This window comes from Acinonyx jubatus, chromosome A2 (assembly GCF_027475565.1).
Source record: "Acinonyx jubatus isolate Ajub_Pintada_27869175 chromosome A2, VMU_Ajub_asm_v1.0, whole genome shotgun sequence".
NCBI lineage: Eukaryota > Metazoa > Chordata > Mammalia > Carnivora > Felidae > Acinonyx > Acinonyx jubatus.
The window spans coordinates 126,349,268-126,362,607 of NC_069383.1; the positions used below are offsets into that span (position 1 = coordinate 126,349,268).

At 34.4% G+C, this 13,340-nt stretch overlaps 1 protein-coding gene across 1 annotated transcript in view; it reads right to left on the reverse strand.

Annotated features, from left to right (window-relative positions):
• Positions 1 to 521: 521 nt before the first annotated feature.
• PPP4R2 (protein phosphatase 4 regulatory subunit 2) overlaps positions 522 to 13,340 on the reverse strand; it is a 52,776-nt gene continuing 39,957 nt past the window's right edge. The window contains exons 4-9 of the mRNA XM_027042484.2: positions 8,863 to 8,956; positions 7,016 to 7,053; positions 6,060 to 6,134; positions 5,680 to 5,823; positions 4,682 to 4,971; positions 522 to 4,427 (exon numbers count right to left, since the gene is read on the reverse strand). Of these exons, the coding sequence (XP_026898285.1) occupies positions 4,108 to 4,427; positions 4,682 to 4,971; positions 5,680 to 5,823; positions 6,060 to 6,134; positions 7,016 to 7,053; positions 8,863 to 8,956 (961 nt within the window). The 3' untranslated portion in view covers positions 522 to 4,107. The remainder of the gene's footprint in view (positions 4,428 to 4,681; positions 4,972 to 5,679; positions 5,824 to 6,059; positions 6,135 to 7,015; positions 7,054 to 8,862; positions 8,957 to 13,340) is intronic.

The following is a 13,340-nucleotide window of genomic DNA, read 5'->3' on the forward strand; positions in this document are numbered from 1 at the left end:
TTTTAAATCAGACACATGCTAGTTAATTAGTAGTATCTTCTGAATCCAAAGCCCCAAGTGTTACTATTTACTATCACCTACTGTGCAGTACATATGAAGAAACAAGAACCCAGAAAAGAAAACAGAACCCATCCTCTTCTTTCAGGGCAATTCTACATTTCTAGCCATGGTAGTTGTCTGAAAGAGGCAGTTCTAAAAGAATTCTAACACAAATGTTACAGATCTGTGCATGCAAATTAGTGCCATATTATTCCCAAAGAGAAATTTTTATACGGTAAACCAGGATTTTATCAGATACCAGGTTTGAACTGTCCATTCGACACAGTTGCACCCTCCACACAGAAATACCATTATCACTCAAGAAACAGAGCTGCAATAAAGTCACGCATTAGGCTTTTCCCCCTATAGACCAGGAAATAAATGCTTATGGATCCTACACCATCTGAAGTGACTAGGGGAGGAGGAGTTGGGAGAGAGGAAGTGTGAACTATTATGGCAAATAAAGGAATTCCACACAAAGATACTCTTCTAATTTATATTTTATTGCATTATGAAAATAATACATTTGGCAAAGTAATCTAGGCTCCAAATTGAAATAAAATAAAATTCCGAAGGAAGTGTACTGATTTTTTAAATGTGAACTATTTGATGTATTCTAACCAATACATACTAGCATCCTTATTAGGCCAATAATCCAATAAACCTAATTATAATAATTCCACATAAAATTACAAGGTGTTTTTGCATTCATCCATTTTATTAGCACAAATCTCGAGAGAAGTGAGCTTCGTTTGATCAAAACCAATGTAATTAAACTCCTGTTCAGAAGACAATTTGAAACACTACCCAAAATGTGTATTTCCTTTGGTTCTACAAGTTGCATTTCATTCTTATCACGTTACATTTCTCATAATCAAACATTGTAGCAGCTATAGATTCTGCCCAGTACCTTTATAAGTAATCTAGTATATTACATTTACATTATTTGAAAAATTACTGATTTTACAAATGCAAAAATGCATAAATACATGCCTATCTACACCACCAAGACAAAGTACTCTGAACCTCCATGCTTTCACAGGCTATACCTTCTGGCGCAGGATTTCTGGGACGCCTTCCCAAGCCAAAGGGTGACAGCCCCCTGATGGGGAATCCCACTGCTCTCTGTCCACACGTGTGAAAGGTGTAGTTACAATAAACCCTAACCGGATTAAACTTATTTAATAATCAACATTTAAAATAGGACACTTTCCACTACTCGTCTCTGTTCTGCTACATTTTCAGACCTGAAAAGATGTATTTCCAAAAATGTACTAGGATAATGTTTTCACTTTTTTAAAAGGGGAAAGTGCTAAAAACATCGTACATATACACTCTGTATCCTCATCAGCACTGAAAGTCCTTTTCACACGTTGGGTTCAGAGTCTACATTCTAACAGGTAAACAATCTGCTCAAGGCCAAAAAAAGAAAATAATTATTTTTAACCACTGAGGTCTTGATGCTTCATTTAGATCTTTTAATGACTTTGCTGATGTGTGTTAAAATGTGCCTAAAATTAGCCTTTAAAAGATTCACATCTCAATCAGTTACTATTAAAACTCGTATTTTCATTAAGCAAAGTCTGTGTAAGTGCACCTATGCATACTTGCGGAAATCTACTTCCAAATGGGCATCAATATCTTAAACCAGCTGAACAAGGTTTCCCAGTTTAACTACAGAAGTATCCCACCTATCCTAAAGAATATATCCCATGAGCATTCTACAATTATCTGTATAAACAGCAACAAGTTTGATCTATGATCAACATATGAATATCTAATAAATATTAAAACTATTAAACTATAGATTAAAATGCAGATCTCTCATAGAGTTAAATGATGGCATTTTGGTACATTCACCATTATTGTACTTTATTTAATAAAGAAATACATTTGCCCTTGCAAAAATAGCAATTGCAAGTTTACAAATAAAACCACAGACCTTAAAATCATGTTGCTAAATCTTCAACTTATAACCAACAAAAGTAAACTGATTTGTTTACAAATGGTCCATGGCACAATTAAAACAAAAAATATCAAAGGTCACAGGATCTTAAAGAAGAGGTTTATTGACAATAATTTCATAAATATTCTAAAGAAAAGTTTAAAATTTCTAAACTTAAAATGTTTAAAATCTGTTCTCATTGGCAAAATATCCCTCAACAAAATAAGTCACTACAAATGAATGTCACATTTAAAATTTGCTTCATTTTAACATTTTTGCAAAAAATTTTCTAAAAATTTACAATGTGTGATTTTTTTCTCCCCTCCTGGACACAGTAAATCAATATGTAGTTTTTACGTCAACTATTAGACATATTCATAAATATATCATCTAGCTGCTGTGAACCTGACAGTCAAGTCAGTCAGTAGTATATTACCCTATAAACATAAACGGAGCCCAATTTGGTAATTATAGCAATTTAAGTAGTCAAAATGCAAAAGTTGTAATTGCCACCCACATCACCCCAAAGATTATGATACAGTGTCAGAAACTGTTTGCATCAGTTTTCTAAGTTCATTTGTGTAATTCAGATATCTGAAACTAAAAAAGGGATTCTTTTGTATTTTGATAAAAATGTACTCGAATATTTCATAACATTAATATTTATTGCTTTATATGAATACTGTATTGAAAGCCCAAGCATTCAGTTTACACACAGAAATTATACAATTATATACCGCTTCACAAAGGCAGTGAACACATTACATTCTACAAAATCTACTTTACAGAAATTTAAAAATTCTAAATATCAAAAGGTACAGCTGAAGAAACAGGTATAAATTTGGCAGCCAGTCATTTTGACAGGGAAGTTGCAGCTTGCATGACTTTAAATATGTGAATTGGAAAATATTGAGTTTAGAGTAATCATTGTGCTTTGTGTTAATCTGAAAAATATAACACTGGCTGTCGAAGAAGCATGTTCAAAAATATTTAATTCACTTCAAAATGTCATACAAATTATGGTGGTTTCTATGCACCCCTAAAGCTTCAGCCATTTAGCTCCAGTACATTACTATAGTAATATATTAATTCTTCCAGTACAGTGGGGTTTCACACCAATGACATTTGCATACTCTAGAATAATTTAGAAAGAAATGTGTAATATTCACAATGTTCAGAAAAGCAAGCAAAAGGTCAAGGAACCTGCCAGGTTCTTCTGAGATGGTCTCATGTCAGCATTCATTCTACAAAATAGTAATAAGCTAATGTTTGAACACAGTTTCCAAGATAAAGCATATTTTCTCATAAATAGTGAAGTCTTTTTCTCAGGCACCTCAGAAGTATACAAAAGAATTTTAGTTTGAACAGATCTCTTGGAATGTGTTTAACCTGGTATTTCAACAGACTTATTTCCAGGGTTTCACAAGGGCCAGATTTTATTTGAATTACTCAGAAGAGAAACTGAAACTGTCTTCTGAAAGAGGTGAACTCAATCATTACCAATAGAAAAAGTATCCACTGTATTCATCTCTTATAGAAACAGAAAAATATAACATTTCCCCCCTTAGAATAATATATATATGTGTATATATATATATGTGTATATATATATATATATATATGTATATATGACTTAAAGTTCCATTGTACATAGTCAAACAATAAAATCTGGAAACCAGCATGAAACCCTATAATTCACATGTTAAAATGTTGAAACTATGACCAAAATATGAAAACTGCTAGAGCTGTCAGAAAGAGACAAGACAAAAAGACTTCTTGCATATGTATAAACTAAATGTGATCATCTCCAAAAGGTTTTGAAAATTATAATTATTACCTTCCAGTTTAAAAACTTTAATTCAAAAAAAAAAAAAAAAAAATCTATACACAAACCACTGATTTGACCAGACTGAAAAAAAAAGTCAGCGGTAAGCAGGACCCAGAGGAGCTGATATTCACAGTTCTTACATGTACAACTCTTTCAGGATTTATCCCATAAAGTACTTTATTTTACAACCTGCTTCTCTTGTAAAAACTAGAGGTCCATTTTATTACATAAAAGTTTTATACAGTGTAAAACCAGAACTGTATGTAAAATACTGCATCTACATGTTTCTAAATAGTTAGTCTTGTTCCATTGGTTCATCTGTGACTTCTGTGGCTTCTTCGTCGTTTTCCATAGATGATTCTGAGAGAATCTCTCCAGTTTTACTGGAATTGGATCCTACTAATTCTTCTGTCTCATGGCAATCAGAACCACTACTTACAGGGCCTGTATTTTCACTACCTTCAGAATGTAAATCTTTCTCAGCTTGAGTCAGATCAGATTCCTCCATTTGATTATTTTCCTCAGAAGTCTCTTCATTCACAGTTAAGGCATCATCAGATTCTTTTTCTTGATTTTTTCTTTCTGGAATCATTTCTCTTGATGTCATAAAAGACTCTAAAAATAAGCAAATGTTGTTGTAGTTAAATTTTATTTTCAAAATACCTCCACAGTTAAGTTTCATGAATTCTGATATTCTACAGTTCAAATCCTATCCCCTGAAACTCAGCAGCAACTACATACAGGTGGCAGAAAAGCCCAACATCAGCATTATAAGGAGTTCCATTACGTTTAATTCTTTCACGCAAAAATGAAGTACAAGAATTTGAGGATCTCCTTACTCCACCCTTTTACAGATGGTCTCTAAATACCTTCTTCTTCCTCTTCATCCTCTTCTTCATCCTCTTCTGTACAGTGCTGTCTGGTACAACTACTTTCCTTGTCTTTATCCTGAGATGACGACGATGTTTCTGTTTCTTCTACCATAACCGAAGAAATTTCACTGGAAGATGTTTGGCTGGCTGTCTCTCTGACGTCACTTTCTTTGTCAAACCTGAGTCTTTTTACCTCATGCCCCTCAGCCTCCACAGAATCTTCATCTGGGTGTTTATTTTTTATAGGGCTCACTGAGGAACCTTCGGATTCAGCGGTCACAGAGTCACTGTAAATGTTTTTTTTAAAATGCCATTAGTAAGATTTTCTTCATCTTCCACATTCTCATCTCATTTTTAAGGTCTAGTAATTTTTAAAACTGTATTTCACTGTCAAAGTTAAACTGTACCATCTGGGCAAAGAGAAACACAACACAGTAATTTCGAGGGAAGCTCAACTGTTTAATGAGTACTTCCCACTAGAACCAGTCAACAAGCTGCATGACATTTCTGTTCAATTCTGCAGTAAATGGCTTCCCGTAACATAACTGCAAGTCCTCCAGACGGATATACTCACTAAGATCGCTCACTTGTTTTGTCTGCTTTCCCTTAATGTGTTGCAGAAAATGTGAAATGGGATATAAACAAAAGGTTTCCTTTAATAATCTATAATGAGAAATAACTCACTAAATTTCAACATTTCAGGTTACTTGCAAAAACAAGAAATAAAAAATATCATGACCACTTTACTTTCTTAAGACCCTACTATAAATAGGACCTCCCCAAATTAGCAGTTTTCAACCTTTTCTATGATCATCTTCATCATGTACTAATACTGGAAACTACCAGAAGCCACAGACTGCTCCTGTAAAACACACTAAAACCTTTGTGTTCCTCAAAACAACAGTAAATAGTAAATAATGAGTGCTGAAAACAATCAATAAACGTCAACCTTTTTTGAAAACATGTTTGTTTTAAAATATAAATCACATACAAACCTGTGATTTTTGTCCTCATTTTGCTGTAAGTTTGACTCTTTGCTGTCTGCGCTCTCAGGTAAGCCATTTGTTGTCATGGGGACTGACAAAGAAACCTTTGGTCGATTAAGCGGCCTGGGTGTTCCAGGCCCATTTATATTAGACCTATGGTAAGATAAATGAACATCATTTTCTCATTTTTGTAATAGGTCGCCCTCCCAAAGTTTGCTTATATATACATATCACAGAAGTATTTAACTTTGACTTTTAGATTTTGGGTTACCAAATTAATTTATCCTGTATCTTCAACAAAATGCCCAATTTGTAACAAAGTATACTGAACCTGCTGCTCAAAATTAGGAAAATGCAATCTCTCTGGATATTAAAATCAATAACCTCACCGTTCAGTGTAACTTGGTGAATTTCCAGGAAACATAACACCATTCATTCGATTTAAACTATTGGAATTGTTTTTCCTAGGAGAAAATTAAAAAAACACTGTTACAGATCATTTAGTTCTTTAATTTTGGTAAGAGCCATGGACCTAAAACATCTTTTAAGTAAGATCTCACGGTCACAGAACCAAACAAAAAGACTTCTGTGAGAAACAACCTAATTATGGGATTACCTTAATATCTCATTTCCCACAGGTTTATTCTTGTGAGAGTTCTAAAAACAAACTCACTGTTACTACCTATGGCATCACAGACGTTTTATAAACCCAGTGTTTCTCAACAGGAGGCAACATCATTCTCGCAGCTCTCCTTCCTCCAGCCCACAGCCCCAGGAGACTTCCGACAATGCGTGAAGACATTCTTTGAGGAAGGAGAAGGACCCTACAGGCATCCAGTGGGTAGAAGCCAAGGACAGGGCTTAACTGCTGTAATTCCCAGGACATCCACTCAAAACAAAGGATCAATAGTGCCAAAGACTATGTCTTAAACTGATACGTTAATTTGTTATATAAATCTTGACAACTGGAAATACTTTTCCATTATGAAGAGGAAACTCATCAAGTAGTTATCCCAAACCTAGGAGTTTTGCCCTACAAACACCATGGTAAGGTATCTAGAATGGGATCTCAGGGTTCTGAACACCCTGACAGTAGACAAATCCACAAATGTAAAGATTACAGTAAATTATCAAATCACTTTAATCCACATCTCTTTATCAGAAAAACATAGAGGTAATGTCATTGGTAATATTCTACTTGGGGGACTGGGTAGTAGGTTCACAAGTATTTATAAATGTTATCATGCTTCATTCCATCTAAAGTAAATATAACCTATTTTAAAGACTAATAGAAATGATACAATTATTAGAATATACAGAAATGCAAAAATCTATATATACTTACTCTGAAGAAGGGTATACACAGCTAACAACCATCACATTCTGTAATAACAAAAGTTCTTGCTTTAATGTGAGGGAAAGCACTACAACATAAAGTTTAATCATTTGTTTTTAATTTCTCAGAATCCCCCTGACAGATTAAGTGCCTATCTATTCCAATTTTACTAATACAAGGAAATAAATGGTTAGAAAGGATTAATCAAACAAGAGAAACTGAAACAATAAGACTATTTTTTTAATATTTATTTATTGTGAGAGAGCACGTATGTGCATGTGAGTGGGAGAGGGGCAGAGAGAGATGGAGAAAATCTCAAGTAGCCTCCGTGCTGCCAGCACAGAGCCTGATGCAAAGCTGGATCCCATGAATCCACAAACCATGAGATCATAACCTGAGCTAAAATCAAGAGCTGGACGCTTAATCAACTGACCCACCCAAGCATCCCCAGACTAAATCTAATATAACCTACTAAACCATTTGCTTTTTCTGCCAGTATTATTTTAACTCTACTCTAGCTACTTTGGAGTCCTGACAGTATATATATCAATCATACAGTGGAGCCACACTCTTACATTATATTGAAATCACTCCAAGATATTTAGAGATTCAAATACTTAGGCCAAGTATAATGAATTTCCTTATAGAGCAGTACCCAATCAGAAGCCTGATGTGTAGTAGCATCATATACCAAAAAAGAGCCTAAGAACTTTTTAAGAGTATAATCTTCCTGGTAATACGAACCTTATTAATAGTCAATATTCATTAAATGTGTATTAAGCCAGAGTAAGCACTTTACATTTGATCCCCTCCAGAACCCTGTTATTATCCATACTTTACAGATGAGAAACTGAGACTTGGGTTATATAACTAGTCTATGGTCACCCAAATCAAACACTGTAGCCCTGATTTGGTGAGAGGGCCACCCCTGGTACAACTGCTACAACTGCCTCTTCACCCAAAGATAGCCAAAATCTAATTGCTAAAAGTCCATAGGCTGAAAATAAGTCCTGACGAATCATCTCAGTTTCCTGCCCTTCAGGAATCTTATTAAATTGAGGGCATGGAAGCTGCACCAAAATACATTAATCCAGTAAGGCCTTAAGATCTATTGTAAATCACTAAGAAATGGTTTTGGATTCCTGCTCCAAGGGTAAAATAAATTGAATCTGAATTAACTATGAACACTGAACTATGTTTTAGGATCAATCACAGGGAATTATAAACCCACTGGTCCAATCTTGGTTCTCATAGGGTTTCCTCACTGGTTCTTTACTCCAGACAAGTCAATTTCCTACTTTTCATTTCCTCAAACACCTTGATGTCTTTGTTCATCACACTGTTTCCTTTGTCCAAAATACCCTTCTCTTATAACTAACATCCCCTACCCACAAAAAAACCCAATGCTTTCCTCATTCTTAAGTCTGATCTACATCTTTCTCAATATCTAACTTAAATTTTTGCATCAGATTTTCCAAAGTTGTGCATCTCTGAAAGCCAGAAATAAAGAAATGAATTCCATGGGTAAACAAGTGTGCAAAACACAACTGAAGTTAAAATATCAATGCTAGAATTTTGCAGAGCCTTTAATGTGAATGCATACCATGAACTCCGAAAAGACAATAAGGTGCTTTCCCCAAACTTAAGTGATCACAAGCCCTCCCTCTATGCCCCTCCTATTAACTCTCTCTCCAAAACTTAGTTTTTCCCAAATTAGGAAAACAACTTGGAAAAACTTTAGGTAGGTTTCAGGAAGCCTATCCAAAGAAAAGATGCCTATAACAGCACTTACTCAATACTCTCTTCTGAAATACATTAGGCTAAGTTTAATATAATTCCAAAAATAAAATAAATACCTTTTCTACTCCTCTGAGAAATTTGTCTGTTCCTGTATAGTTTCTCCTTGGATCTGTTAGCAACTCACATAGTCGCTGAATAGTAAAAGGGATACTGCAAAAGAATATGATTTTATAGTTTGAGATCATTAATTATTAAGAGAATCAGGAACATCATTAATCTTGCTATTTAAAGATTTATCTAGTCATCTGGTATTGACAAAAGAAAATGTTACAATAGGAAGATGAATAGATGAGTGACTTAAAAATAAGCAAGACAATAAGTACACCTGTCTTTTTAATAAGAAAATCCCTTGCCTTAAAAAGTAACTAAAAAAAGAAAGAAATTTTTGAAAGTTTCAAAACTGAGAAAAAAATTTTAACATTCTGAATATAATTGAATTTTAAGTTTACAAGAGAGACAACACAAGTAATAATCAAGTTACAGTTTATTAAATACAGAAACTTTTCCTCAAGCATTCCTTTGCACACAAAGATTTCTGTACAGTGCCCCCCCCCAAAATGTAAATGTTTTGTTATTGGATGGAACAAAGCAAATGATTCAATAAAAAAGTATTATAAATAAGGTCCCGCTCCATAATTACAGTTTTATATACAATGTGTGTTTCATCAGACATAAAATACAAACACCATCATTATTTTGATAAGTGCCCTATTAACTTTACCAAATACTTCAACCACAATCACATTTTCACTTGATCATACCAAATACAAAATTGATATATGTTGGACTAATATCATTATATAAATGTAAAAAAATTCATCTCACATACTATTAGCATTCCTTAGAATTACAGTGTGAACAGCAAACATAAAAGCATTAGGACAAACAGCTAAAAAGTACAAACATAAACTTTAGACTTCAGTATTTGCCATTCAAACCTACTTATTCTCCTTAAAAACAATTACAAAACCTCGAATTAAGACTTAACATTCACAAAGTTCTTTACTGAGTATAGGCATTTTGACACAGTACTCTCCCCAACAAGGGAAAGCAGTGAGTGAGTAACAGTGCCAGGACTCAAAGCCAGTATCTCTAACTTGAAATCCCTTGTCTTCCCTTTCCACTATTCCAAACATACTTAAAATTTTAATTGTCTAAATGGGCAAACTATATTTGGTTCTCTTATTTTTAGCATCAATACTACCCTTATGTTCTTATAAAAAGTCAATATAAGACTTAGAACCTATCTTGAAAAAATATACATTTATTCATATGAAAACATTTTATATATAAGAAGCCAAGACTCAATCTTCTCTCAAGTAGCATCAAAACCTAAAACTGAGAAAGCTATCATTCTGCCAACAAAAGACTGAGCACGAACTAAAAGATGTGTGTGGCTGATGTCGCAAATACTCAGAAGGAGCTAGAAATTACAGAACTTCTCTGATGTCATCATGAATGCTAAAGGAAATGCCTTTGATTTCTGAGAAAGACCATTTCTTCCTTTTGAAAATACAGTCAGAGTGGAGTATACAGTCCAAATTAAGAATCTTTAAAATGGAAAAAGGAAACAAGGCACATCAACAACGTTACTAGAAACAAGACAGTAAGCTTACACATGTGTTTTATTCATTTCTATAAAGACAACACAACTGAAAACCTACATATAGCTAATACACAAAACTGTTAACTACATTTAAACAATTAAAAAAAAAGACATCTCCCAAGCTACATATATAATAAACAACATAAATTTACAATTGTCTTTCCTCAGATTTAACTGAAAGCTTAAGGGCAGGATCTCCTCCTACATATTAGGTTCAATATGTAAGTTATTTGTACACATATATATCTGAAATGCATTACCATTAGGGATTTCTGAATATTAATAGTATCTCTGTACGTCAGCCCCTCTTCAAGTTCATTACTTCCCAAACCTTGAACACAGTCCACCTATGCTATTCCCTAATTAAGTAATAGACACACTGTAACTGAGTGGGTAAGTTATTAAAAAGAAGCAAAATAGCACCCAAAGTTAAGAACAGTCAAACAATACTTAACTGACAACTACTTAAATAGATGTTATATCTAGCTATCTTTTCCTCCGACTACATTTCTTTCAAGAACCAAAACCAGTATATTCTCTTAAATTAAAAATAGCTTTATGGGCACCTGGGTGGCTCGGTTGGTTAAGCATCCAACTCTTGATTTTGGCTCAAGTCATAATCTCGGGTTCCAGAGACTGAGCCCGCTTGGGATGCTCTCTCTCTCCCTCCCCCACTCACACTTTCTCTCTCATAAACAAACTTTTTTTTTTAATGGAAAAAAAATAAAGAAAGAGCTTTAAAACGTAAATATCTTTAAGCTGTTTGTTAACAATGTTTACCCTAAATGTTTTGCCTATTTTCTTTAGGAAGGTAAGTAAAAGTGTAGCCAATTAACAACACTGCATATGTTGGTAAATAATACTACTTTGGGGGCGGGGGTGGGGGGGGGGGAGTGTATTATATCTGCATAGCAATGTTTGCAATAATAGCCTGTGATAAAATGAGTTTACTTCTTAGGCACCTCTGCAGCTTTAAGAGTTACTTTACCAAGTGTCCAACAGATGGCACTAAAATGTCATATAACACCCCTACTCCTTACCTGAACAGGCTAAAATATAAATATTACTTGTAAATAAAAGTATGCACTGGAAACATTAATATAATCTTGATAACTCCAATGAAGGTCTCTTTACACACAGTTGTACTTTTTAAGTAAATATAAGCTAGAAATATTTACTCAGTAGCAGAGCATATAAGTCATTACAGTAAATGCTAATAAAATTGTACACAATGCTGTCAGGATAAGCTGGTATGCCAAGGAAGCAAGCACGAACCTGGGAACACTTCATCTGAGTTAGGTCTTTAAAAAAGAGGCCTAAGAATAAACCAGACAAATCCAAAATGAATGTTTGCTACAAAAACTGTTACAAAAAGCTTGCCTTCGGTTACTTGTTTTCTTTTCTTAAGTAGGGCTCATGCCCAACACGGAGACCAGTGCGGGCCTTGAATTCATGACCCTTACATCAAGACCAGCGGTGAAATCAAGAGCCAGATGCTTAACTGACTAAGCCACCCCGGCATCCCTCTTCTGTTACTCTTGAGACATAGCAAACAAAACCATTTATTCTAGCTCCTGTAAGTCAAGTTTTTTTCCAATAAAAATCACTAAACATGCTCGCTTCAGCAGCACATATGCCAATAAAAATCACTAACTTAAGACCCCTGTGCTAAGAAGAAAAAAGCAAAAATGCACACAATGAAAAACCTAAACCAGAATCCCTAAATTTGGGGAAATGGGGTAAAGATATTCAATGGAACAACATACTGTAAAATATAAAATTTAGCAGAAAAATCTGCTAAAGGAAATGAGGCAGGGAGTGCGTGGATGGCTCAGCTGGTTAGGCATCAGACTTCAGCTCAGGTCATGATCTCACTGTTCCTGAGTTCAAGCCCCACGTAGGGCTCTGTGCTGACAGCTCAGAGCCTGGAGCCCACTTCAGATTCTGCCTCCCTCTCTCTGCCCCTCTCCCGCTCACTATGCCTGTCTCAAAAATAAACATTAAAAAATTTTTCAAAAAAAAAAATCTTTGGGGTAATTTGAAATAAAAATGTATTTAGTTTACTCTGCAATGTATTACCTTATTTGCCCACCAAAGATAAAAACAAAGAATACATAAGGAACTGGGGGGGGGGGGGGGGGGCAGGGACTTTTAAAAAGAACATGATTAGCTAGCATTTTCCACTGTAAAAAAAAAAAAAAAAGGTGTCTATAAAATCCAGCAAAACTTAAAACAAAACCACATTAAAGATCCAAAAGTGACAGGTTCTTTCAAAATGGCATTACTCAGAAACACTAGAGAACACTGTCAACCAGTCTACTTTTGATGTACAAAATTATATAGTGTAGTTAAAAAAGCATATTTGATAGCCCACTGGGAGACCATGTCCAAGCGTGTATACACACACACACACACACACACACACAAAATGTAACATAACATAATGTATATAAACCACTTAACAATGCCTGAAATATTTTATAAGGTGTTCATCAAATCTTAGGTTCCATCATCATCCTGATCCCTTTAATTAATAGAGACTAGAAAGCACAAACACTCCAAAGACCAACTACAGAGGAACAAAATCAAAAGTTTATCTGCCTTTAAAAATATTCCTTTTAATTCCAAGGAGAGCAACTAACCCTGATTAAAGAGGATCACCCATTTTATATTAGCTACAGAGTATATCTTAATTTGACTGCAATCTGTTCCCATTCACCGAATTAAAAAAAAAAAAAAGTATCAAGTCCTACAGACCTGAAAGCTGTGAGAATTCAAGTATCAGGAAAGGGTCTGTACATGAGAAAAACATCTAAGCGAAAATTAGCAATTCAATGTTAGTTTTAAAAGAAAGAAATTTTACACAATAAAGCCAACACCTAAAGGAAGAATTTCCTACCTTATATTTTAACCTGAGATTATAGTTTG